Source organism: Emydura macquarii, unplaced genomic scaffold (assembly GCF_026122565.2).
Source record: "Emydura macquarii macquarii isolate MOO-44397 ecotype Brisbane River unplaced genomic scaffold, CSIRO-AGI_Emac_v2 contig_295, whole genome shotgun sequence".
Lineage (NCBI taxonomy): Eukaryota > Metazoa > Chordata > Testudines > Chelidae > Emydura > Emydura macquarii.
In genome coordinates, this window is record NW_027130432.1 from 840016 (window position 1) to 866191 (window position 26176).

Here is a 26176-nt window from a genome sequence, read left to right on the forward strand (position 1 = left end):
CCGTCCTCCCGCCCCTGGCAGTTCCCGCCTCCCCCGTCGGCGGGGGCCCGCGCCCCGGGGAAGAGAAGGGAAGGGACGGGCGGGGGACTCAGCCCGCCCTGGAGTTGCTCCGGCTGCCCAGGCTCCGCGCGCAGCCAGAGGCTCCAGAGCGCAACTCGCCTTCAGAGCAGGCAGCGCCTAGCCGGCAGCGGCGGCAGTCCGAGCGCGCCCCAGCCCCGCTGCGGGACTGGCCCCGGCAGGGTCCAGGGATGGCGCGTAGCGGAGCCCTTCCCTGCCCTCCGCCCAGCGCCGCAGCCATGCCCGGAGACCTGCCCTGGCTCAACCACTCCAGCCGCCCGGCGGCGCTGAGCAACGCCTGGGCGACTCCGGCGGGCGAGGGGCAGCAGCTTCAGCACCACGGCCAGTTCTCCGCCGGCCTCTCGGTGCTGCTGGCCGCCCTCATGGGGCTGCTGGTGCTGGCCACCGTGCTGGGCAACGCCCTGGTCATCCTGGCCTTCGCGGTGGACAGAAACCTCCACCTGCAGGGCAACTTCTTCTTCCTCAACCTGGCCCTGGCCGACCTCCTGGTGGGTGAGTGCTGCGCCCGCGGGCTCCGAGGACGCCGGGCTGGCTGGGAGGGCAAGGGGCATGGCCCGGCCATGCTGAGTGCACAGCGCCAGCCCCTGGGCGCTGCAGGCGGGGTGGGGGCCGCCCTCAGCTCCGTGCCCAGCTGGGTGGGGGCTGGAGCGGGTTAATTCGCTCGTGTTAACTGAGTCCCGGGGCAGGTCTAGTACAGCCGCTCCCCCCCGCTCTTTACCAAGGGGATTTGGACCCAGGCTGCAAGCGGGGGCTCACAGCCGCACCCCGCGGGCACTTAGCGCCTGGGTCCCGGCGCGGCTGGAACTGCCAGGCGTTTACACGGGACCGCGCGCCGCCGGGCAGCCCCGGCCGGGTGTGCTCGGGCCCTGACCCGCTGTCTGTCCCCAGGCGGCTTCTGCATCCCTCTCTACATCCCGTACGTGCTGACGGGCGAGTGGAAGTTCGGGAAGGGCTTGTGCAAGCTGTGGCTGGTGGTGGATTACCTCGTGTGCACCGCCTCCGTCTTCAACATCGTCTTGATCAGCTTCGACCGCTTCATTTCGGTTACCAAAGCGGTAAGGGACAGCGCCGGGCCCTGCCTGCAGCCCTACGGCCCGAGCTGCAGCAGGCGCCCACGGCAGAGGGAGACCAGGTTAAAAAGAATAAGGTGGGAGCCGCTAGTAAACGCGCAGAGAAGGGTTTTGCGGCTGGCACTGCCTCCATAGGGCGGTGCGGGCTGCATCACCGCTGCCTGCCAAGCGCGCTCCAGCCTGCGCGTAGGGACCAAGTGCTACCTGCGCAAAACAAAGCAAGGTTTAGATTAGTTTCAGTCTTCGCTTTAGGAAGAACTGAATCTTAAATGGTCACAGCAGGACGCAGGGGAGCTGGCAAGAGGCGGCCTTAGTCTGCTTTGGTACCGGAACCGGGCCGGGTCAGGCCAAGCGCAGAGACCTACACTTACACTCACAAAACCGAAGTTGTACAAGGTGTGGCACAAATACTCATTAATGGTCACCACAGGCATGTGACACAGGATGTTCTGGCTCCCTCCTTTCACAGCAAGTCAGTGGCCGAAATACATTACAGCTCAGCTTTCCGAGCCCCGCCTGTGGGACCGGCCTTGCTGGAGCCCGCACCCCTCTCATTATTGGGGCGTTAACTGAAATATGCATTGGAGTTGGAGAGTAACCCTGTTGAAAACGTAACTAGCACCTCTTTGCAAGGGCCTAAGTTTTCCTTTTATCCGTCATTTAGTTCATTACTCTCCTTTCTGATTTTGTTTGGGGAAGCAGTAGACTTTCCCAAACACCGATTTTAAAATCCACTGTTCGTTACAAGTCGCAGCCTGAGGCAGTAATAATTGGAAGAGGTGCGGGACCCAGTAATGACCATTATTATATCTGCCATACTAAAACTAAACATTACTGCTTGTGGCTATAGTTTAGTAAGTAGCTGGAGAGGTGTTCCATACACTCAACTCATTTGGAAACAAAAAATAAATTACTTAACTAATCCCACGAGAAGATATAAAACCCAAGAAACATCAATATTCACTCTCCCCATAGCCTACAAGCAGACATCACAGCTACTTCAACAACACACATGCAAGCTCTCACAGCGAAAAAGAGCTAGAGGTAGGATATTCGCTGCGGAGGCGCTTCTCCGGAATTCATTTGTTTGGGCAGCGCCCAACAGTCTTAATCTGGCAGTTGTTAGGACTGGTGCAAGGCCCAATTCTGTCCCCAGACCATGGCCAGTGAAGCAGCTAGGAGGGGGCCTAGTTTTTTAGATGGGGAGTGTTAGAAAGGGACTTTGGTTTGTTACTATATCTTTAGCAAGAAATGTTTTTCCTTTCTGGGTGTGCAGCTGCAGCAGGAGGCACCATTTAGAATTAAAATCAAACAAGAGGCTGTAGGATGGTAGCTATTGGGGAATTGTTTTAGGGAGCATGAACCTAAGTTGTTACTTTTTTCACTACTTAGGTGAGCTACAGAGCTCAGAAGGGGATGACGAAAAACGCGGTATTAAAGATGATTATTGTATGGGTTGCAGCTTTCCTTCTCTATGGACCAGCCATCATCAGCTGGGAGTACATTGCGCAAAAAAGCATCCTCCCCGAGGGAGAGTGCTACGCTGAATTCTTCTACAATTGGTATTTCCTAATGATTGCTTCCACTATTGAGTTCTTTACACCTTTCATTAGCGTTACATACTTTAACTTAAGCATTTACATCAACATCAGGAAGCGAACTCCCATGAGAAACGAAAACCTAGCACCCGATCAAGAGGACTGCGAAACAAGTTTCCAAGGGGAAAAAAGGGAGCATGTCATATTTTTTGTAAAACCTACCGCCAGACCCAGAGATCAGAAAAAGAGAGCAAATAGCCTTTCACCCACTAGACCCTGTGCTTCAAGGCTCAGCCTACACAAACTTGATAGTCAGTCATTAGATTTTAATGGCGGTCAAGATTTACCACCCTTACAGGTGGATGTTGAGAACAAACAACGCAGGGGCAGTTTTTACAAAGCTATAGAAAATGTTTGCAACACTACAAGAAGAAGAGATATTGCCAGCAGCAATATGGCAAACAGATTTAGACTTTCCCGCGACAAACGGGTCGCCAAGTCTCTAGCAATTATTGTCTGTGTGTTTGGTTTGTGTTGGGCTCCTTATACACTTCTGATGATCATTAGAGCAGCTTGTCAAGGGCAATGTGTACATCATTCTCTCTATGAGACTTCATTTTGGCTTCTGTGGCTGAACTCAGCTATTAACCCTATTTTATATCCACTGTGCCACATGAGCTTTAGAAAAGCTTTTATAAAACTGCTGTGTCCTGGAAAGGCTAAAATTCATCCCCACATTTTTATGTAAAAAGAAAAATGAGCATGTTACAGTAAAAACATGACTCACAGCAGAAGGGAAACTACTGGTAATAGGTTGGTCTAGGACCATAAATTAGGAGTAGCACTGGTTACTTTAAGTGAGGGTACGGTTAAGAGAATTTAAAGATCAATATAAATACAAATAAATCAGAGAAGAATTTATAACATTCCAATGCTAATGCACCACACCCAGACAGTGACCTGAGCTAGTCTTTTTTTCCCCCCATTATCAAAGCAGCACGACATCCAAAAAGGCAAACAGCATTCCTATGAAAAGTAAAGTAAGAGTTTTCAAATTCTTTCATCTTTAATACTTTCAGGTGTTAACAAGTTAGAATTTTTTATTAAAACATGATTGGCAACCTGATAAAGTGTAGATAGCTGCAGATCACAAAAATACAGAATACAAAAAGTAAAAATACTGGAAGAATTAATGTAAGTTAAAATATAGTCTAGTTTGAGAAGATGTATTTTTGAGAAGAAGCTGATTAGATATAAAGTATTTTTATCCATCCACTGATTTATCCCTCCATTTAAAAAACCCCAAAACTTATAATGTTTAATAAGTTGGTGGACTTAATGTATAAATATTGCACCAAATTATGTATTTATAAACAATGCTGCACTAAGGACTAATCCAAAATTCACTGAAGTTAATGGTAATCTCCATTAGTTTAAGTGAGTTACAGATCGGGGCCCAAATATCTGTGTGTTCTTATATAGAATATTGCACCATTGTATTCTTGCTTGTATATACCATACCTACAAACAGCAACCTATTTTATACCTATGTACATCTATAAAAGATCATAAATGAATAAAAAAATTTGGTAAGTAACAAACGTTTAGCAGTTATTAACACTTGATGGATATATGGAAATGTTTGCTACTCTAAATATGAATGTTAAAAGGGGGCTGATTGCACTATTGAGAGAAGAGAGTAACAGAAGGAAAAGAAAATAGCTGAGGGCTAGGAAGTGTCTAACTTTAATTTTTCTATTGTGTCAAGTTAACATTCTATTAGTGCAGAATCTGGCATAATGTCAATGGGCATTAGAGTCAAAGTTGCAGAGAAATATAAACAAATGCTCTGATTACCTATGGTAGTGTAACAGTATATATTTATCCTACAAACATCTGTTCATTGATTTAAAAAGTGCTTATGATACTAAATATTTTACGCATCTCACTAGCCATAATCAAGTTTCAAAGAAAAATTAGTATTAGACTAAAATTGATTCCCTGCTACTGACACATTTTAAGTCTATGAAAATATTTGTAAACAAACAGATATTAGTTGAAATTCATTTTTAAATACTCAAATCTTTCAAAGCCTATTATATACAATCAGATCAACACATGCAGTGAAAATCCAGAGAAACGCACCAAAACAAAATACATAAAAGTATAAATACAAACATACAATCTGAACCTTTCAAAATGTAAATCCTTTAGCAGATAAAAATGGTTTGCCTTTTTATATGCAGTGTCCAGTGGCCCATCACAAAGTTACCAGTGTAAAGTGAAAATATTGATACATTAGGCCCAAGACAAATCCTTACTGGTGTTTTTACTCAAGCCCCCCTTCCATCTCATTCTGCAGACTTCGTTCCTACCCTGGCAGATCTTAGGAGGTGGCAATAGGGGAAAAAAAAAAGATTGAAAAATATCTCCCCTTTTATCAAAAATTCCTAAGAGATACACTATCAGTCAAGTGCTTACTATGTTATTTGGAGCAAATCCTGTCCCTAGGAAACAGCCAAGCTGTGCTGAGGCAGGCAGGGGAGAGAGAATGACCAGCCATGGAATGTCAGCAGAGCCACTCCGTAACCAGAGGTAGCTGCGTAGCTGCAAATACTGCCCTCCCAAACCTATTTGTGTAATTAAATGCAGGAAACACACACAGCATGCTCCGCAGGCGCCACAGAAAGGTACTGCAATGGGTCTGCTGTGTTCAGAAGTCTCTGAGTTCATTTGGGAGGTGAAAGCAGGATTTGGCTTTCTACCTTTTCAGTTCTCTCATCTTTCTCCCCTCACCCCAACGGGGAGGGTCAAATCTCACTGGACACACTGAATGCTATTAAAAAAAATCACATCTTCTATCCTTTAAACACACTGATCTGAGCAGTGAAACTCATAAAAGGTGCAGTTTCTTATCTTGCAGGAGAATGTTCCCCCACGAGCTTCCTCTGTGTTGTTTTGCAATCACTTCATTAACAAACTGGAAAAAAAATCAGTTGGAAAATTCAGTATTCATATTTGTTTGTTACCATAGCAGACATACATGTTAATCAACTGTTATGGCCAATTTTGTATTATATGCAGTCTGTGAACTACTGTTTTGAAACCTGCTACTTTGTAAAACTCCCATTAAAAAGTTAGTTTAAAAAAAATTGTGTAAGAGTCATAAGATAGCCTACATACTTAATACTCGTAACAGCAGCCTAGCTCCATCATACATGGTTACTTTGGAGTGAGACAGAAGTTGAGATGGTATAATGGATCTACTTCCCAACTGTACTCTCACTTGGATAAGCTTTGTGAAGATCTAGCAGATGGGCCTTTAGGACTCCTGTGAGTAGGATAGGGTCTGTATTGTAAAACAGAGCGTTTTTTTTTTTTTTCTTAGCTCCCCGCCCAAAAACAAACAAACAAACAACCTCATACTAGAAAGATGACTCGCTACACTTTTTAGAATGGAGATGTGCAGAGTAGAAGTGATGATCACACCTTTCTAGCACAGTAGCAATCTGCATGATAGTTTGTAGACAGACAGTCCTTGGAAGGTCAAAAGATGCCAATAATAGTAAACTTGTCAATACAGGGCACGTCTAGGGATTTGTAATCAGTTTATCTATTGCAGATATTGAGGCACAGCATATGGCATCCTTTCCAGAGCTCCACTATTAAGAATGTGATTTAAAATGTAATAAAGGCAACCATCACCATAGCTCAAAATCTGCAGCATCAGACCAGTTGCCTTGATTACCAGAAATTTCTAGGTGTTTTCCCACCAGCATCTGCCTGTCAACACAGACTTCCATACTCATTGCCCAGATGAGTCCCTGGCTCTTATTTGTACATGGCTAATAAAGCACTTTTCAATAGGTGTTGGTTTGGCAATTAGTCCTTAAGTTGAGTTAGGACCAGGCAGACCTTTTAGTTGAGTCTTCAGTGGTGGATTCCCTTGCAGAATGGGATTACCAGTTTCTTATACAGACTGACTTCAGCAGCTGGCCCATTAACCAATTTTCTGAGCCTCCTGCATCTATTTTTATTTTCCTCACCCTTAATGGATGGGATGTTCTGGCTGATGGCCATATGGCTGTGTACTTCCTTTAGATTTTAGTGGGGTTTCTTATTGTCTGACAATCTCACAACAGGCATTCTATAACCAAAAATATATATATAAAATATTCAGCTAGATGCTGGTAAGTGAATGTGTGTTAGTGTTCCTTGACTGAATTTCATAATCCAGCCATCTGCATTTATTAGAACACCAGTGCACAGTTCTCCCTTTAGCTTAAACTAAATGCGCTTAGATTTTATGACCCACCTGCGATTCAAGATATTTACTTTTGCTTTTATTGTAACAAACATTCAATGCAATATCAGAAATTAGACATAAAACCAGAGTTAATAGCAACTTTATTGTTTCAATGCTGCAAAATCATGATACTGAATAAACTTGTGTAATGCATTTTCCCCTAAATTTACAATAATGGTTATACATATACTATATAGATCACAATTTCTCTATTTTTTATACTATTTGGAACAAAATTATCTTGATAAATATGCCCTGTGCACAGTACTGGCCCTCGCTGAATGTCACAGAGCCCTAATATGCAAAATATAACTTTTGTTTCTGAGCATGGTGTTTTAAAACTCTCCAAACATGCATTAATATATTCTAGTTCTTAGGGAAAATATTACACTTAGACTTAACTTGCACTAAAAGAAAAGCTCAAGCAGAATCCAACAAACAATATTCCCCAAAATCAAATGTTCTATTAAGGAAAAAATAAAAATCAGATCACTGAGATGGAAAGCCACTGCAAGGTTAGAGCTCCATAGTGCTACAGAAGCGACAGTGAACGTAGACAGAAAAGATAGATTAGAACTTGGAATAAAAGAGCTCTAACATGTCACATGAATTTTAAAGAAACAGGTCCAGTCATGCTATTTCGTGATCAAATCTACAGTTGCTGGTCCAATCTGAACACCTTTTAAATTTGTTAACATATTGAACGCAAGTGTTTGGAAGTGCTGAACTGAACACATCACATTTAAATGAATGGTAACCTAACTTGGCATTTCTGAAAGGCACAGTCTATTAAATCTATCATAATAAAAAGACATACTGTGTGTAAATGGAGAGACAGAAATAAGTTCACTGTGTGCATGTCTGTGCAAGTGTGTCTTCTTTAAAGGACAAGACCTTCATAAATTGGCCCTTCAGATTCTGGTGATTCCCTCCTCAAACGCAGGTGCTCCAGTGTATTATGAAAATGTTTGTTAATTTGTTCCGTTTCTTCAGTAGATTCAAGGTTTGGAAGGTCTTCTCGTATCTTTTGTATGAGCTGATTCAAAACCTGAATTGTCACCTACAATAAATACATAAATAGCTAAATCCTACCAGTAAATGACAACTGTGCACATTTAACTGAGATCTTACTTCTTTTCACCCATAGACTTGCCTCCAAGTAAGTGCAGTAAGGGTACAGGAGTGGTAGTCTTGCAGCTCTACCACAGGCTTATGTGACACTGACTTTGTGTCTCCATTTACCCATCTTTAAAATAGGTACAATACTTCTTACTTCATAGGCGTCTGCGAAGACTAATTCAGCAACATTAAAACACTACAAAATCCCTTGTAAAAAATGATAGAAATAAATGAACTTGGCACTATCAGCTTTTCTAATAAAGAACAGTTACTTACCTCGTAACTGTTCTTTGAGATGTGTTGCTCATATCCATGCTGATTTAGGTGTGTGTGTACACCACATGCACCAGTGCTGGAAGTTTTTCCCCTAGTGGCATCCGTAGGGCCGGCTCTAGCTCCCTCTGCAGCAGCGCACATATGTGCTTGTATATATGGTGCTACAGGGCCCCCTCCCTCTCAGTTCCTTCTTGCCGGAACTCCAACAGAGGGGATGGAGGGTCGGTTATGGAATGGACATGAGCAACACATCTCAAAGAACAACAGTTACAAGGTAAGTAACCGTTCTTTCTTCTTCAAGTGTTTGCTCATGTCTGTTCTGATTTAGGTGACTTAACACCTGTGTCTCTGGAGGTGGGCAGGATTTCATGGCCGTGAAGATAGCAGTACCACTCTGCCAAATCCTGCATCATCCCGAGCCTGCTGCATGATGGCATAGTGGGATGTGAAGTTATGTATGGACAACCATGTAGCAGCCCTACAAATATCTTGAATAGGCACATCTGCCAGGAAAGCCGCTGAAGATGCCTGTGCCCTTCTGGAGTGGGCCAACGGACACCAGAGGCGCAACTCGGGCTTGCTCATAATAGGCTCGAATGCAGGCTGTAACTGAGGACTATATTCGTTGCGAGGAGATTGGTTTGCCCTTCATCATGTCAGCAATTGCTATGAAGAGTTGCATGGAGCAGCAAAACGGTTTGGTCCTATCAATGTAGAAGGCTAGAGCCCTTCTTACATTGAGCGAGTGCAGGCACCTCTCTTCATTAGAGCTGTGAGGCTTAGGGCAGAACACCAGCAGGAAGATGTCCCGATTAACATGAAAGTGGGAAATGACCTTTGGTCTCAGGGCCTCAAAGGGTATTCCTGTTAGCACCTGTTGAGGATTTATTCACCATGACAGAAAGGTAAGTGGGAGGGGTGGGGGGGAGGGAGGAGAGAAAGAATCATGTGAACCCTGTCTAGGGAGTGCCTGAATGGGGAGTATACCACTGCCAACCACATTTGGAGTGGCCAAAACTGCAGCCTGGAGTAGCAGACCACGTAAATACAAGCCACCATATGCCCCAGGAGACTGAGGAATATCCTCACTGACTGGCTAAGTCCCACCATAGCCTGGAATCTGGTGTTGGGCAGTAGTGCTTTGGCTTGAATAGAGTCCAGGACTGCCCCCACGAACTCTATTCTCTGTACAGGCGTATGTAACGATTTCTGTTAGTTTATTAACAGGCCCAGCAACTGACACGGGTCTCTCATGATTCCTATGTCATGATGGACCTGTTCCTTTGAGCAGCTTCTGATAAGGCAGTCGTCCAGGTAAGGAAACACTGTTTTCCCCCCCCTCCCCCCTGCACCGGAGGTGGGCTGCTACTACCTCCATACATTTGGTAAATACTTGGGAGCAGTAGAAAGGCTGAATGGTAGGACCATAAATTGCTAGTGTCACGCTCCCACTGTAAACTGCAAGAACCTTGTGTGGCCCAGGAAAATAGTGATATGAAAATAAGTGTCCTTCAAATCGAGGGTGGCGAACCAGTCGCCCGGATCCAGAGAGGAAATTGTTTAGGGCCCTTAAATCCAGTATGGGTCTCAGGCCTCCCTTTGACTTTGGGATCAGGAAATACCATGAGTAGAATCCTTTGCCTCTCCGACTCTGAGGGACTTCCCCCACCGCCCCCATCTGCAGGAGAACCTGGACCTCTCAGAAGAGGGGTTGCTCGTGAGAGGGGTCCCTGAAGAGGGACAAGGAAGAAGGGTGGGATCGAGATGAACTGTAGGGTATAGCCGGCAGCCACTGTGTTCAACACCCAACTGTCTGACATAATGGCCATCCAGGCCATGAAAAAAAAGAGGCAAGGCAGCAGGAGAACGATTGGAAAAATGGATCTCAAATATAGACTGGTGGGTCACCCTCAGGTGCACCTTCAAAAGCTTCTCTTTCCACCCAAGAAATGATGGCTCAGGCCTGGATTCAAGGCAGATGCCAGCGAATTGCCCCGGTGACACTTGTAGCATCTATTTCTCTTTCTATAGGGCTCCCCGCTGGACTGGCCTCTGAAGTGCTGCTGCTATGAGGGCCTGAAGTGTCTCCTTGACGAGGACAGGGTATAAAGGCCCAATGAGCGCAGCATGGCCCTAGAGTCCTTCAAACCACGCAGCCTGAAGTCAGTCTGGTCCGCAATCAGAGCAGTGCCATCAAATGGAAGGACCTGGATAGGCCGCTGGACTTCTGTCGAGAGACCAGATGACTGGAGCCAACAAGCTCTCCTCATTGATACCATGGAGGCCACTGCCCACGCTGCTGAATCCACAGTGTTTGAAGCTGCCTGCAAGGAGGCCCTGGCCACAGTCTTATCCTTCTTCCAGGATGGCCTCGAACTCTTGTTTGGAGAACTGGGGGAGGGAATCAGTAAACTTTTCCAGCAATTGCCAGATGTTAACATGTTATCACCTTAGCAACGCCTCCTGGTTAGACACCCTTAGCTGTAGGTGAGACTGGGGATGTGTGCGTGTATAGGTATTCAAAACCCTTAGCTAGCACATGGTACTTTTTCTCTGCCTGCATGGATGTGGGGGACAGAGATGCTGGGGTCTTCCACAAAGCCTTAGCCAGCTTCACTACCCTTTCATGCACCAAGAAGACCATGCTGGAAGGGGCTGCGGATGCCAAAGAACTCATTCACAGATTCTTTAAGCAATTCTGTCTTAAGACCCAGGTTAGCTGCTACCCTTTTCAATAGGTCCTGATGTGACCTATAATTGTCCAGCAGGGCCATGTGCATCTGGGGAGGACAAGGAGCCAGCCAGTAGCTGAGGGGCTGCTGGTGCCTCTTCTCTAGTCAGGGTGGCCACCAATAAGACTTCCTGATAGCAACTCTTCATGCTCCGAGTCAACATTTAAGGCCGATGCCATGGTGGGGGTCTTTTGAAGAGCATGGCATCAAAGTTCCTGTTGGCGAAAGTGGGTAGGGCACTGCGGAATGGGAGAACCCCCACGGGTTCCAGTATTGCCAGGGTCCAGTCCATTGTCCTTGAGGCCATCCCCCCCCCCATATCTGTGGTGACATGGGGAAACCCACGGGGGGGGGCTTTGTAGCCTGCACCTTCAGGGGGACTATAATTTCCTCCCCTGAATTCGAAGAAGTATATCCCGGTGACCACGGGGGCACTGATGCCATCTACTGCTCTGCATCTTACTCCAGAATTCTGGCATCGGGGAGCAGTGTCCAGAGCCGAAGCATTGACTACATCTCAACCACATCTTGTCCTTCGGCTTTCTGTAAGGACTTGAGCAGTGCCGGGGCTCCAATGACCTATTGCGTGTCGGGAATTCAGGGCTTCAAAGATCGACACTGATGCTCGGCAGATCGGTGCCTAACCCCCAGAGACCTGAGGCACGAACCCGATCTGTCTTGGCATGGTTCTGGAGAACTCGATGAGCACCTCGAGGCTGAAAACGGCAACCAGTTGACAGGGGGCAGGGTGTCACTAGCATCCCCTTCAACGGACTCCCAGCCAGAGCGTCCACTCCTCGCTGTGGGGGCCTACCCTTTTGTGGTGTAGGTAGCACTGGCATGGCGAATAGATCCTTCATTGCCTGGACCACCTCAGGCGTGGAGGGGACCAATAGGTGGCGCAGGCCTCTGTCAATCCCTGGAGTTGGTGGCAATGCGGGTGCTGGGCTCAACATCCGTCTGAGCGGAGACCCCTTCAGAGCTGACTGCGGCTTCCCTGAACTTTTCTTAGCCAGCTTCAGCACTGGCGAACACTCCTTTCCTGTGTGCGCTCTCTTTTGGCACTTCTTCGGCACCAAGGATGCCAAGTGGTGCTGGGTCAACTCCGACACTGGAGGAGCACTTTTTAATGAGTGCCGCAGTACTCGGTCCCGAGTCCAATCGCGGCTCTGACACCAGTCTGAGCACCGCCTCCATCAGAAGGGCTTAAGTCTAATGTCCCGGTCCTTCTGAGTTCTCGGGCAAAAGCCTTACAGATCTTACACTTCTCGAAGACGTGAGCTTCTCCCAAGCACTTTATACAGCTCTGATGTGGGTCGCTCAGTGGCATAGGCTTCTTGCATGAAACACAGAGTTTAAAACCCTGGGACCGGGGCATGCCCCGATCCTGGGAACTTACTAACAAACTAAACAACCAACTTTTAAAACTATATACACTAGAAATAGCTAGAAAGCTAGAACCACTACGAAACAGAGACTTGCGAGAGCAAAAGTTGTTCCAGCACCAACACGGGTGGCAAGAAGGAACTGAGAAGGAGGGGGCCAGCAGCCACATATATATGAGCATATACGCGCACTGCTACAGAAGAGGCTAGAGCCAGCCCTATAGATACCATTGGGGAAAAAACTTCCAGCACCGGTGTATGTGCCGCACGCACGCACTCCTAAATCAGAATGGACATGAGCAAGCACTTGAAGAAGAACCTTAGATTTAGTGCTACATGAAGTCTGGGATTTTCAATGGAGTTTAAAGAAATGTAGCATCCAACTCACTGGGAATTCAATGGGAATTGAGCATTGACTCCCTTAAGGTGGGTTTTTGGATGAGCCTAAACTTTATGTAAAAGTAAAATCTATACAACACAGGGAATCACTTCATCCATTGTTAAGTGCAGCTGCCTCTGGGGTGAAGCACAACAGCTATTTAACAAGACAGTATTACAGGACAGAAATCTGGAAATCTATTGCATTATTTAGCCTATCATCATAGACAGACGTAAAAGAACTGATTTGCAAAACAAGAGCTACTGTGAACATCAATACAGGTTTGGCAAGCCTGAGGACAATGCTTCAAATAAATTAAATAAAATAGGTCCTGGGAAAGTAAATTTTGAAGTTCTGCAACTTGGAAAGGTATGCTAATCAAGTACAAAGCAGCTTCTGGCATATGTTAAGAACCCCTGAAACCTAATTAGGTAACAAATCCATGCAACCTTATTACACTGTAGCATTATCATGATGAATGCAAATTTCAAAGTTACCCCATGCCTATTTTCACAATCACATACCACACTGCATCTGAAATCCATTTTAAGTCAGTACAGTACTAGAAGCCCTACTGATGATAGAAGTTTGCATCTGAAACAAATTAGAACCAGTTCTCTCACTGGGCAGAATAGCTAAACATTTTCCTCTAACAGTTGTCCTTCCCCTTTCACATGCATACAAGCAAGATATACAAAATTAAGCAGGCTATATCTACAACTAAATTGAAGTTCAAGTGATTTATTATCCGCCCTTAGTTCCTTACCTTATACTCATGTTCATTTACAGTGGGCTAATGGGTAATAAAAACTTCTACTGAACATCTACATTTTATATTATAGCCTGATCTACACTTAAATATTAAGCTGACCTAACTACAATCACTTAGGGCTGTGAAATTTTCAGATCCTGTGAAATGTAGTTTAGGTTGACCTAATCTCCACTGTAGAATTCTTCCACTGATCCAGCTACTGCCTCTCTGGGAGATGGATTACCTACATCAATGGAGAATCCCCTCTCGCAACGTAGGAAGCGTCTACACCACAGCAGCACAACTCTTTCCTTAGAAAAAAGGGAATCTCTCTCACATACATAGAACTGATTCACTACATTGTCAAGAGGCCCAAGCAAAACCAATACTAGGTAAGAGGTGCTATGGGATGCATTTAACTCATGTCATTAGAGGTGTTGGGTATAAATTCTAGCATAAGGAACAAACTTAAAATAGGATTCTGTTTAAAAAAAAACCAAAAAACATATGGTTCTATATTACATCTTCACTTACCGCATCATTTTCCTTTTCGTAAAAATAGATATATCTGTTCAGAATTTCTATAAAAAGCTGAACTTGGAGTGAAGGATCCATGCACTGATTTGCTATCTTTAGAGCCTTTTTCAAGCATTCCATTACTCTCTTTCCTCCATGAAGCTAAAGATATAGAAAACAAAAATGTTTAAAATATATATTTATTATATGGACAAACATAAGCCTTCAACACCACTTTACCCAACACCTGAACGGCAGATAGTCAATAACGCCTGTGTACCAAGAACCTGATCTTGCTTAGCTTGGGCATAAGGGCATGCAAAAACCTACATAAACTTACCCACCTATTAAGATCATTCAAGCACTCAGATAGAACTATGAATGCACCAAACACTTTTTAAAAAGAGCTTTGTATTTACTATTGTCTCAGAACATTTTATCAGTGTGCACGCCTACCTAATGGCATCCACTCAAGCTAAGATGGCAAAAGCTTTCATTATAAACCCTATGTGAGTTTTTAGCATACTAAACTTTCTGAAAGAGTCACAATTTGGGCAGCAGTTGATTGCTTAATCTTTGCAGGAAAGAGCCTTTAAAATGTAATTTGAGAAAAATGTCTTCAACTACAGGAGCTTAAAGGGTGAAATATTTTCCCCTTTAAACATTTTTAAACACTACTTTTTCTCCTCTCTTTTCTACCTAGTAAACAGGACTAAAAAAGTCCTCAATAAGGATTGCTGCTTTGAGTTTGAAAAAGTGGTTTTGGAACCATTTGATCCTTTTAAAAGTTCTCTGTGCAATATGCACAATAAAAGTCTTCAGTAAACCTATACATGAACAGAGGCTAATTTAGTAGTCATTTCTACTCCCATTCAAATCAATAGGAGTGTTTTCTATTGAATTTAGGCAACACTAGTTCTGTCCTTAACTGCATGCTTTTCAACATTTGCATTAATCAACTATTCATAATTTTTTAGTTACAGAGTTGACTTTACTTGCTTTGAAGTTCTCATCAAGCCAAGTTTTAGGAAAGTCAAATTTAGTTGTTTTGTAAGAAATAATATAAAAACAGACCCTACAGGATCATAGCTTATCTAAGGTCTTCGTAGACATGAGAAATAATATGATCATGTAAGACTACCATAATGCATATGCGAATGGAAATATTAGTGTTGCACACATTCAACGCTGACTTTAGCATTTCTTGATTTTTGAGTCAGCAGTAAAAGCTTAGTATTGCATTAGTGGCTTTTGTGTACTATTTTATACACTGGCCTCAAACATCATACACTGTGTGATTACAGAAGGCGTCAGACTTTAAAATGTTTCAGTTGCTGTACTTTTGAAAACCTGCTGAAACAATGTAAGCTTTTTTTCAAATAGTAAAACAGCTTCATAAATGTTTTAATTTTATTTTACTTCTATCTTTCTGCACACAGTTTTTTTTCTACTGACTTTTAAGAGTTTATTCCAATACGTAAAGGACAATCTTCAATTTCCATTAAGCTCCAGCACATCTACTTTTTAATCTATGAAACCAAAACTTTTCAGAAACAGTCAGACACCCTTATTGTGGGAAAATACCTTACATCTTCGTTAATATGCCATCCTACCTCCTCTCCATTTTTGTCAGTGTTTCGGCCAGACCAAAACAGATGAGCACAAGTGCTTACAGCCCGGCACTGGTCTGGCTTCTTAAGCAGCTTTGAAGCAGCCAGTGCACACTGAGTCCTCAAAGGCTCATGGTTCTCCTCACTGAAGCATTTCATCCTTTCAAATGTTCCAATTATCAAGGTGATTGCAGCCAGCTGTGCTTTTGAATCACTGATTTCATCTTCATACAGAGAGAATGCCTAATGCCACCAAGAGAAGGGAAGAAACAAAAAGTTACAATTACTGTTCTTTATAGCAATATTAGCAAAGGGAATGTAAGTGTGTTCTAAAAGCTCTCTGGAGCTTTGTGGGTGGAATTCCATACACAGTTTTAGGCTGCATACTCAATAAACAGCACACAGATTAATTCCTGCATGGTTGGAACCAGGCTAGAGCCAAAAACTGAAAAAACGACCAAACAAATAAACCTGTCTAAAGCAGTCACTTAAGACATTTGAAAAAAAATCCAGTAGCCTACTACAAATCATCTTTAAAATACCCTCAAAGCTTTAGTATAATTTTGTTTAACCTATAGTTAAAGTGGCTGCTTAAGACAAGGATTGTCCTATTACAAAGGACCCTGGGTGCAGGCTCCACTCTATATTCAGAATATGTAAGATTGTACAGAGCAAAATAAAAGCAGCAAGGGGTCAATTAGTGACCCTTGGTAGTAAATCCTATTAGCTTTTATGCTGGACATTCATATCATCTGTAAAGCAGCAAGTGTCTCATGAGGAAGATCCACTCACAATTAGAAAGTTAATCATAGTACATGCTGCATCTCAACTGTCCAGACTTCAAGGCAATACTGAAAAAAAATAATATTTCAAACAGGTTATCAGGTAAGGAAGATTGTGAGAGAGATGTTAAAGGGCAAAAATAGGTTGGCCTCAAACATTCATTGTTTTCCAGTAATCTGGTCAACATGAAGTCAAGTTAGCTCAAGGAGTTAGTCTATGAAATAAATGAGGTTCATTTTCAGATAAAGGGATCGCTTGAAATAAGTTTTGTGGATTTTAGCAGCAAGACTCAGTATGAAAACTTTACATTGCAACTTCTGAAGCTTATTGTAAATGTCTTGGGGTTATGCCACATCATCAGACAGGCAGCTGGAGCGTTAGACTAAGCCTAGACATCTTGCTGAAGCAGCATTCAAGTTCAGAAGAAGCCACATTCTCCAATGAAAGGACTGCTGGAGTAGTAGGTGGCATTGCTGTGCTTCAGAAGTTGTGGAATTAAGTTCAGGAAGGGAGAAGCTAGACTTAACATGGGGCTGAAGAAGTAAAAAGGAAAATTCAGGGGTCTCTTCCTGAAGAGGATCAGTTGCTAGAATCACACCTTCAGTGATCTTTGAAATTAAATCTAATATTTTAACTGCAACAGCCAACCAATAACAAAGAAACAAGCCAAGTCAAGTTTTTAAACAATGCAGGAGAAGAAAAATACTCAGCAACATCACTGTTACCTGGGACATAAATTCATAGGCCACTGTTTCGTGGTTTTCAAAACCAATTTCTCCAGCAGCCAGTGCTCCTTGGAGAAAAAGCCGCAGAGGCAGCTCTGCCAATTCTGCTTTGATCAAAGCACTGATGGTCTGATGTGCAAACGAGAAGATCTTCTGGCATTTCTTTTCCCATTTGTCATCCTAAAGAAATAAGGTTAAGTCAAAGCTTGGACTAAGCCATCACAACAGCAAGAAGGGTAAGATTCAGGAGAAGAAAAGAAAAGAACTGATGAACACATTTTGATTAATTTCTCAGCTGATCTCACTCAGCTTTGCACACTATTAAGAAAGAAGAATGTTTACTCACGTTAGAGCAGGTTAATACACAAAATCTGTTTGCACTACTGTGTCCTGGTCTATAGTTCTCAACGGTCTTTCACAGAAGATGACCTTCCATTTATGACAGTTCAAAAGTAGCACTAAATATTACCTTCCCCACCAGCATTCTGGAGCTTGACTTTCAGAAATTTTTGGATGCCGTTATGACTACTACTCACAAGCACCGCCTCTGCCGAACAGCTGACCACTAGTGGCCAACCCTCAAGGCCACCAAAGCAGAGGCTAGGTTGGGTCAGTCTCCCAGGGATGGAAAAGCTGCAAGCCCCTGCAGCGCTGTTTGTCCCCCCTTCCTTCAGGGTATTTTTTGTAAAAGTGAGGGACAGGTCGCAGACTTATGTGAATTTTTATTTATTGCCTGCAACCTGTCCCTGACTTTTACTAATATCCCAGATATCAAGATTAAGATTCTATCATAGTATTAAAGTCAGCCACCTTCAGAACATAATCTAGAACTATTCAAGTTTGTATCCAATTTTGGTTCATAAAATTATAGGAAGTTTCTTAGATAGAAACCTAAGTGGATAAAAAACCTTTTATTTTTCTCAACTGCTTGAGAAATCAACTTGCTTTCTTATTTAATATCTACTTTGAGAGAATAAGGAAGTCAGATTTTAACATCCTGTATCAAATTTTTAACTACACAGTAAGCTTTAGCCAAACAAAAGGCATTTTTAGGAGGGCAGGACTAGAAATGAGTACATCAAATGTGCTTAACTCACCACTTTGGAATTCTCCTTGTAGCGAAAGGCAAGCTGGTATGCAGCAAAAACCAAGGGTGGTAGTGTAAAACGAATACGTTGGTTCCCACCTGCGCCAAAGTGTTTCCGGGAAGTGTTTAAAATCTAAAATAAAAGTACTAAAATTATTTTCATAAACCTAGATATTTTCATGTTTGCCTTTTGGACACGTAGTAGTTTATGCCTTTAGGGATTAGGGAATTATTTTCAGTGAATGAATATAAAACTGGCTTTAGACATCTCAGATCAAATCTACTAATTAATACCCCAAAGGTCCATTTGAAGAGATTCCAGAGTAATTTAAAAAACATGAAAGTGCATGCTCAGGTGCAGTTTGTGTGTTTAGTCCCTTCTGACAAGACTGTTGACTGGAAGGAGTACTAACAGCTGAAAATACAAGGTTGCAAACATGTTTTAAGCTAAACACATGCACAGGCTGAAAGAGGGGGATCAGAGAACAGCTTGCAAAATTCATAGACAAAACAGTTTTTGAATGAATACTGAGAATCACTTTCAAGTTATTTCTCTTGTATGTAGTTTTTGTACAGGATGCCAATCCTAAACATCTGTAGATTACTTCTCATTTCTTCAAGTGCTGATACTTGCTTAAAATTTAAATATTCCCACCACCACAGTACTAGACATTAGGTGTCATTTTTCAATCTCAGAAGGCGACCCAGAAATGGGTCCTGAGTTGTGCAGTATCATCCTGTGGCCTTGACTTCACTACAACTGTTAGCTTGAGTTACTAGACTCAAATCAACCAAGTGAATCGCCACACTGCAAAACCCTTAGCACACAGTGCTATTGGATAAGCAGATAATGAGCTATGCAAACTGAGCTGTGTCCTGTAGCTGCATCACCAGTTCAAATATCAGTAGCTCTTGAGCTTTAATCCACACACAAACTGGCCAGCTAATTAAGGTTAAAGCACCACTTAACTCTAAATTGAGTTGTGTGTGTGTGTGGATGGCAGTTAGGTTAAAGACAACACTTGAGTTATACCTTGAGCTAACACCAATGAAGACAAACACTAACTTGGTATTAATTCGTCAGAAAGACAGGATGACTACTCAAATAAAAAAATATTTCCTTTTAACAACTGCAAAAATGAGCTTATTCCTTGTTACCCTTTTTGTTTATATTGTATTTCTGATACATTCACAACATCGATTCATTGAATGGCTTGTGCTTCTTAAGCAGCATTAGGAAAAAGGTTTCAGAACGTGAGGTTTAAAGGCACACTCCCTGTGAGATAGGAGGGTCCTAGAGCCAGGGCTCCAGCCCAAGCCCAAATGTCTACACAACAGTTCAACAGCCCCTTAGCCTGAGCACAAGTCTGCCACAGGTGTCTAACTGCAGTGTAGACATACCCTTAATCTCTTTTGTGTGACCCAGCACAGCATAACCCTTCTCACACTGTGACCATCAGAAGAAATAAACCATACTGTCACAAGAAAAAAACAGCCGGGCTCAAGACTGAAACATATTGACTTGACACATGACAATTTACCTTGTCAGGGAGAATACTGGAAGTATGGAGCAAATTACAGATTACAGGTGAGTTTGGTTAAGACCAGTCACCCCAATAAGTCACATAGTATAGGCAAAGAACTTAGCTTGACTACCTGAAGTGTATTCCTCAGATCTGCATTTTATTTTAAAAAGGATGGTTCGGGCGGAGGGGAGAAGACTTACACTTTTGAGGTTTCTAGAATTTTTGAAGGAAGAAATTCAGGGTCTCATTTTTTGTTTGAAGTGCACTTGTCTCTCCATGCCTACCATCTGTATCTGTGTCAGTGTAATTACCACAACTGCAGATGCAATAGGTAATTGTACGCAGAAATGTATCTAGCTAGCCGTCTTCACTTGCAAATGCCTGATTTTCATAGGCAGCTATATTAAGGTATGTAAACTGCATTCTTAACTTGCACATATGCAAAATGGACCCCAGAACATGCAGAAACTTCACATATCCATGAAAGCAAGGATTACTATCACACAAAGTACAGGCCCTTTTCAGTAAGTCATGGTGGTCACCACAACAGGAGTTAAGCATCCATTATCTCCAAATTTATTCTGATACCCAAGATATGTCTGCACCACTTCCCTGCTCTTCATAAAGAGTTTTAGTCACAAGGTTTACAAAAATGTAAGTTAAGTCACAAACCTAACTTCCTAGTTCTCTCTTCCACACACACACCCGCTTCCCAGAAGGGGGTTGGATCTGTCCTTTTTGTAGTCCCACCACATGCTAGTTCTCAAGCCAGTTCATCAAGAAGGCATTCTGCCCAGTGCTGTGAACTGTTTATAGCACAGCTTTTTCTTCCTCTTTAAAAAAAGTTTTTTTTTTTCCTATTACAAATAAAGTAAGAAATCCCTACATACACGATTGTCAGAGTCTAGGCATTTTTTCAAGAATGGAGACAGAACTGAATATATCACAATAGATAAAGTTATTCAGACCAAATCGTGTTATGAAAATTAGAAGCACAAATCTTCGTTCTAAGAATGCCAATCATAATGCTAGATTACTAACATGCTAGTCTCTTTGTAGACTTATAATGGGAAGAAAATGTATATTGCCCACTAAGGATCTGTTTGGATGATTGCCCAGAGGATGGCAAGTTCCTAAACAAAGATGCAATTATAACTGGAAATCTGAGTGACATTGTAACAATTTTTTTAACATTTTTTAAACAAATAAAAATTTGATAATCTCTATCAAGGTCTCAGCACTAAAATGTCAAGTTACTATAGACTGAGCTTTCTTAGTATACCATGTTCCTAACGTGATTTTGAAGAGTTCTTTGATGTATAATATAACAAGCCAAAGAGGTATCTGACTTCGCATATACAAATAGTTTTTTCTTCATTGCGCCATACATAAAGGCTATGTCTTCACTGACGGCAGCAAATTTGCTGCTGTCAGATCGATTTATCTGGATCGATTGAGCGCAAGTGAAGACCCGCTCAATTGATCCGAAAGTCGATTCAATAAAACCACCTCACCAAAAAGCATAGCGCTGAATCGATGGGTACGCATTTCCCGTCAGCGCAGCATACTGGAGACAGTGCGCAGAAGAGGATTTAGGAAGTCAATGTTAGTTTTGCGTAACCCCCGTCAACTGCTGCTGAATTTCATCGTAAGCATAGACCAGGCCAAAGTCTAGCTATAAATGCAGAGACAAGGTGGGTGAGGTAGTATCATTTATTGGAACAACTTCTGTTAGTAAGAGAGAGACACTTTCGAGCCAGAGAGAGCTCTTCTCCAGGCCTGGGAAAGGTACTCTGAGCATCACAGCTAAATGCCAAGTGGAACAGATTGTTTAGCATAAGTAGTAAGCACAAATTATCTCGCCCACCTTGTCTCTCAAATGTCCTGGGATCAACACGGCTACAACTACACTGCATATGTAAATGCAGAACAGAGTAAGTAGTAGACCATTTATTCATCTCATTCATTATTCACCACTTAAGTTCTTAATGCATCCCAGGTGTTCACCCAATTTGCATTCAATTTATACACTGCATGCTGCACAGAAGAGAATTTGAAGTCAGATATTACGTGCAAAAAGCTGTCAGCATCCCATAACATCTTGTGATGAATTAAGGGGGGAGGGTCCTGCAATTTAAGAAAATTCTGATGATGTAAGTCTCCTTGATGTTCATCAATAAACCATTAACCTTTCCCTCCCTTAGTTTTCTGTATTCTCTCTAACAGCTGTGGGGGAAAAAAGCAATTTATAGAACACTACCAAAAAAAGCTATTTTAAAGAAGTGCTTCCAGGACTACTTTATTAGTCAGTGTGATTGATAATGTAAAGTTTTTAGAGGAGGAAGAAAACGTAGGTAAACCATTTTTAAGAAGACTACAGCTTCAGTTGAAATGGACTGAAATATTTACTGCAAGTCAATTACTGAAAAGTTCAAGGAAATGGATGCAGTTGTACCCTAAAAACATTTCTATTAAGAAAATACTGATTTTATTGTTTTCAGGTTACCAACAGATCCTACCTGGGCTCCTCTTAAAACAAAACAAAAAAATCAAACTTCAGAGGCTAAGAACCAAGGTCCCACTTAAGATTATCTATCAACACCTAGAAACCAGCCTTTTCACCTCAGCCCTCTGAAGATGGGTCTTTTGCTGGTTATTCGCAACAACTGCTTCCCTATAGCTCACTTTTCCAGTCACTAATTACTGCACAGGAGACACTACTCAAAGTGTTTAGCATTGTTTAACATATACATTTAAAAAGAACACTAACCCCCACCTCAACAAACATTAAGACAATGAATTAGTGAAGAAAAAAAGGTAGACTTTACTGCAACATGCAGCTAGAAACACTATTTTCCCATACCATGATGAGAATTCTCTCTCCCTGGAAGTTCAGAAATCAACCTCAAGTTTTAGTTCCTATGGTGGCTTGACACTAAGAGTGGAGGCCTTCTGAAAAGAACCCTTTTAGGCATACAAGTTACTAACACACAAGGTCAATCATTAAGGGTTACAATAACTCCCTATAGGCATAAACTTGTCAGCCCTACACACAGGCATTGATACCCTAAATACATACTCCGTTCTATTTGTGGGTCATCACCCAACTCTTTATACCACATAAAAGCCTGACCCCATAAGATGACGAATTCTGGCTGAGCAGGCTAAGCACCCTCACCTCTCACTGAAATCAGTGTAAAGTTGACAGCACTCAGCACAAATATTTTGGATCCTAATCCTGAACTTAGGAATAGCCTTGTTGTATGCACATGTTGCAATAGAATTTTTTTTTTTTTTATTTTTAATTTTTTGTGGGGTGGGGGAGCATAACACAGGTGGGCAGAGAAATGGGTGAGAATACTGATCAATGGCTCACCGTGTAACAAGGAAATTGCTACAATGGGGTAGCAGCTTCCTTCATCACAACTTTTAACTTTATCTCTTCTATTAAGAAAATACTTACTGGGATCATTGTCTTCTAGTAGGCCATTCCTGAAGAGATTATTTACATTAAAGGAGTGTTAGGCTTAATCATTAAAAAGTGCACGGTATTATTTCCAGTTATGCAAGATCCATACTGCATATAATTTATATTAAACACAAAAGTCAAAATTCAGAACATTGTTAAACCTCCCCTGGAACTCTTTTCCTATAGAGAGCACTAGGGATTGCTTACATATGTTTTTAGTCTCTCTCATTGAAAAGATTTAGTGCTGGAATAGCAAAGCTAAACGAGGACCACACCACAATGCCCTAAAATAAGAACAAGCCATCATCTAAGGATATTTTCTTCTTCTCTCCTAGAGTATGACTACTGACGCATGACTATATGACTATTGATCCTCCCAGTTAAGAAACAACCACTCGATAATAAAAATATACTGTTAAGCAGAGAATGAAGCCAATTCATATAAGGGCTCTTGATACTGAAAATGGAATCCTTTTCTCCAAAAGTTATAGGAACTGAATCCAAGATTTTATGTGCTGGGCATGATGACATACTTTATTTTCAATGGCTACCCTGGTCCATCTGCAGGGATGTAAGATTGTGCATTGGCAGGCTTGTGCATGAAGGAGATGTGCATTGTCTGGCTACCCACCAAACCAATGTCACAGACGGAGTCTGGATAATCTTTCAAATACTTGACTTTATGTAGTTTTTTAGTCGCAGATTTAAAAGCACTTTATGAAAAGAGGCCAAGCACCATTATCTCCATTTTACTAACAAGGAAAAACGGAGGCACATGCTGCAACTCTTTAAATATTCTGAAGGATCATGGAATTCTCTATACCTCCTTCTGGAATTGTTCTTTCTGAATAATGAATATTCACTAATGTTCTTGTGACAACTTATATTTAATTCAGATGTATGTTGCTCAGACTTAGCACATGGTATTCTGTTCTGTCCCAAGTTTCCCAACCCTTGCAACTCATACATTTTGCTGGGAGTCCACACGAAGCACTAAAAAGGTAATGTTTGTGGTGCGTTACTTGTTGGTTTTTTTTTTTTTTAAAAGTAACCTGGGGTTGTTACTCTTTTACGCTAGTATAGCGGTCCCATGGTGTTACAGAATACCATGAAATTGCTTTCTGTACACTAAATACTTAAACTGTAGTAACGTAGTACAATATAAGCACCACATGTTCTTTACTTTAACATTTAGTAAAATAAAGTTAATGTGTAAGAAAGAAGTTTCTGAAAGGTCAAAATACTTTTAAGTGTTTATAGTGAGAAGTGTTCCGAGCTTTACTAAGACAGTGGAATTTGAAAAGGTGAAGAGTAAATAGAGAGCATAATTCACTCTTTCCACAATTTACTTTTCCCTCTCAGATCTCTATTCCATTCCAGTTACCATAGCTCACACATAAAGTGACCGGACATTAAAAAGTAGCAATAAGAGTGGCACCGGGCAACCATTTGTCAGTTTTATTTTCCGAGACGTATTAAATCTTAATAACCTCATGCAAGATCTTAAAGTACCCCTTTGAGATTAATCCAGCATTCCACCTTGGATCTAAAACCAAACACTGACTACATTAATACAAAAAAAAAAAAAAAAAAAAAAAAAAATGTCAAATAAGCAGCCCCCATTTACACAAAAATAAGTCTATAGCCGTCAGCAGTAAGGTTGTAGAGACCAATTCAAATCCATTACTGATGGGCATTAAAGAGGACTTAGAAAATACAAGGTTTTTTTTCTGCTCAACATAATACCCTACACGAATGTAAAAAGCCGAGATAGAGAGAGTTAGGTATACCACATTCGCTGTGAATTTAGTTCAGACCTCTAATCTTAGTTTAAAAATATCTGGTTATATCCAATGCATATTTGAGTTTATAATGATCACAGGACGTACAATAAAGGACGAGAATTCAAGTGGATAATGTACTCCAGATTCAGTTTACTTTACTGACTGCATGGCTTTAATAAATTAAATTGTTGAGTACAAACATTACTACTACTACACACAACACATTTGAAGTAATAGGAGCATGCACAGTTAAAAAAAGCCACATTGCACTACTTGTATCACCCACAGCAATTCACATGTGACTATACACGTAAAAATAAATCCCAAGAGATGCTTTTCACCTTTTTACCTGCCTCTCCTATATTAATAGTATTTCACACAAAAAAAGTTAAAAACATTAAGTTTGCGAAGTCATGACTCAGAAGTTTGGAAATATCAAAATTAAGGTTACCAGGGCAACTTTACTGACAACCACTCAGCTCTTTAGCAGGGTTGAGCCTTTATATGGACAGCACATAGCTCTGGTCACTTGAAGTAACTGGTAGAGGAGGCTAATCTACTACAATTAAGCAAGTCAGCTGTAGAGGAACAGGAAATGAACACTTTACTAGTGGGTTTCACAAATATTGGCTGGTATCAGAGGAATGGTGAGGCTCAGGAAATCTGGGCTCCAGTCCAAGCTCTGGGAACATGCTCTAGTATTCAGTTTAAAACTGAATGACACTGATTCTGTCCATATTTATAGTAGACATCTATCCCATATAGATTTGGCAATACTGCATGTTGCCTATGACTAGATAGCACAAGGGGACACATTCTCCTATTGCCTCTATGTTCACTTATACCCAGCATACACCAGCACATGAAAGATGGTGCATGGATAATGCTTCAATTTCAAACCAGACTGAAGGCCACTTCAGATAACTTGGCCCATATGATAGAAATATTAAAAGCTGTAATCACTCGGACTTCTGCAGCATCAAGTTTCACACAAGAGTCAATCTGTGTATAGGTGCTTTCCAGCCTAATCAGTATTAACGCA

The 26176-nt window shown here is 41.9% G+C and overlaps 2 protein-coding genes across 2 annotated transcripts in view; one reads left to right on the forward strand and one right to left on the reverse strand.

Moving 5' to 3' along the window:
• Positions 1-296: 296 nt before the first annotated feature.
• On the forward strand, positions 297-3434 carry LOC137153903 (histamine H3 receptor-like). Its single transcript, XM_067549708.1, has 3 exons — positions 297-570; positions 967-1133; positions 2541-3434. The coding sequence occupies exons 1-3, from the start codon at positions 297-299 to the stop codon at positions 3432-3434; spliced, it is 1335 nt and encodes a 444-aa protein (XP_067405809.1).
• A 3642-nt stretch (positions 3435-7076) lies between these two features.
• VPS35 (VPS35 retromer complex component) overlaps positions 7077-26176 on the reverse strand; it is a 48637-nt gene continuing 29537 nt past the window's right edge. The window contains exons 13-17 of the mRNA XM_067550385.1: positions 18366-18488; positions 17269-17448; positions 15764-16003; positions 14169-14312; positions 7077-8052 (exon numbers count right to left, since the gene is read on the reverse strand). Coding sequence (XP_067406486.1) covers positions 7873-8052; positions 14169-14312; positions 15764-16003; positions 17269-17448; positions 18366-18488 — 867 coding nt within the window. The 3' untranslated portion in view covers positions 7077-7872. The remainder of the gene's footprint in view (positions 8053-14168; positions 14313-15763; positions 16004-17268; positions 17449-18365; positions 18489-26176) is intronic.

Coding starts and splice junctions, on each gene's coding strand:
- LOC137153903 (XM_067549708.1), top strand. CDS start 297: ATGCCCGGAGACCTGCCCTGGCTCAACCACTCCAGCCGCCCGGCGGCG. Junction 571..966: donor CCTGGCCGACCTCCTGGTGG/GTGAGTGCTGCG, acceptor GTCTGTCCCCAG/GCGGCTTCTGCATCCCTCTC. Junction 1,134..2,540: donor TCATTTCGGTTACCAAAGCG/GTAAGGGACAGC, acceptor TTCACTACTTAG/GTGAGCTACAGAGCTCAGAA.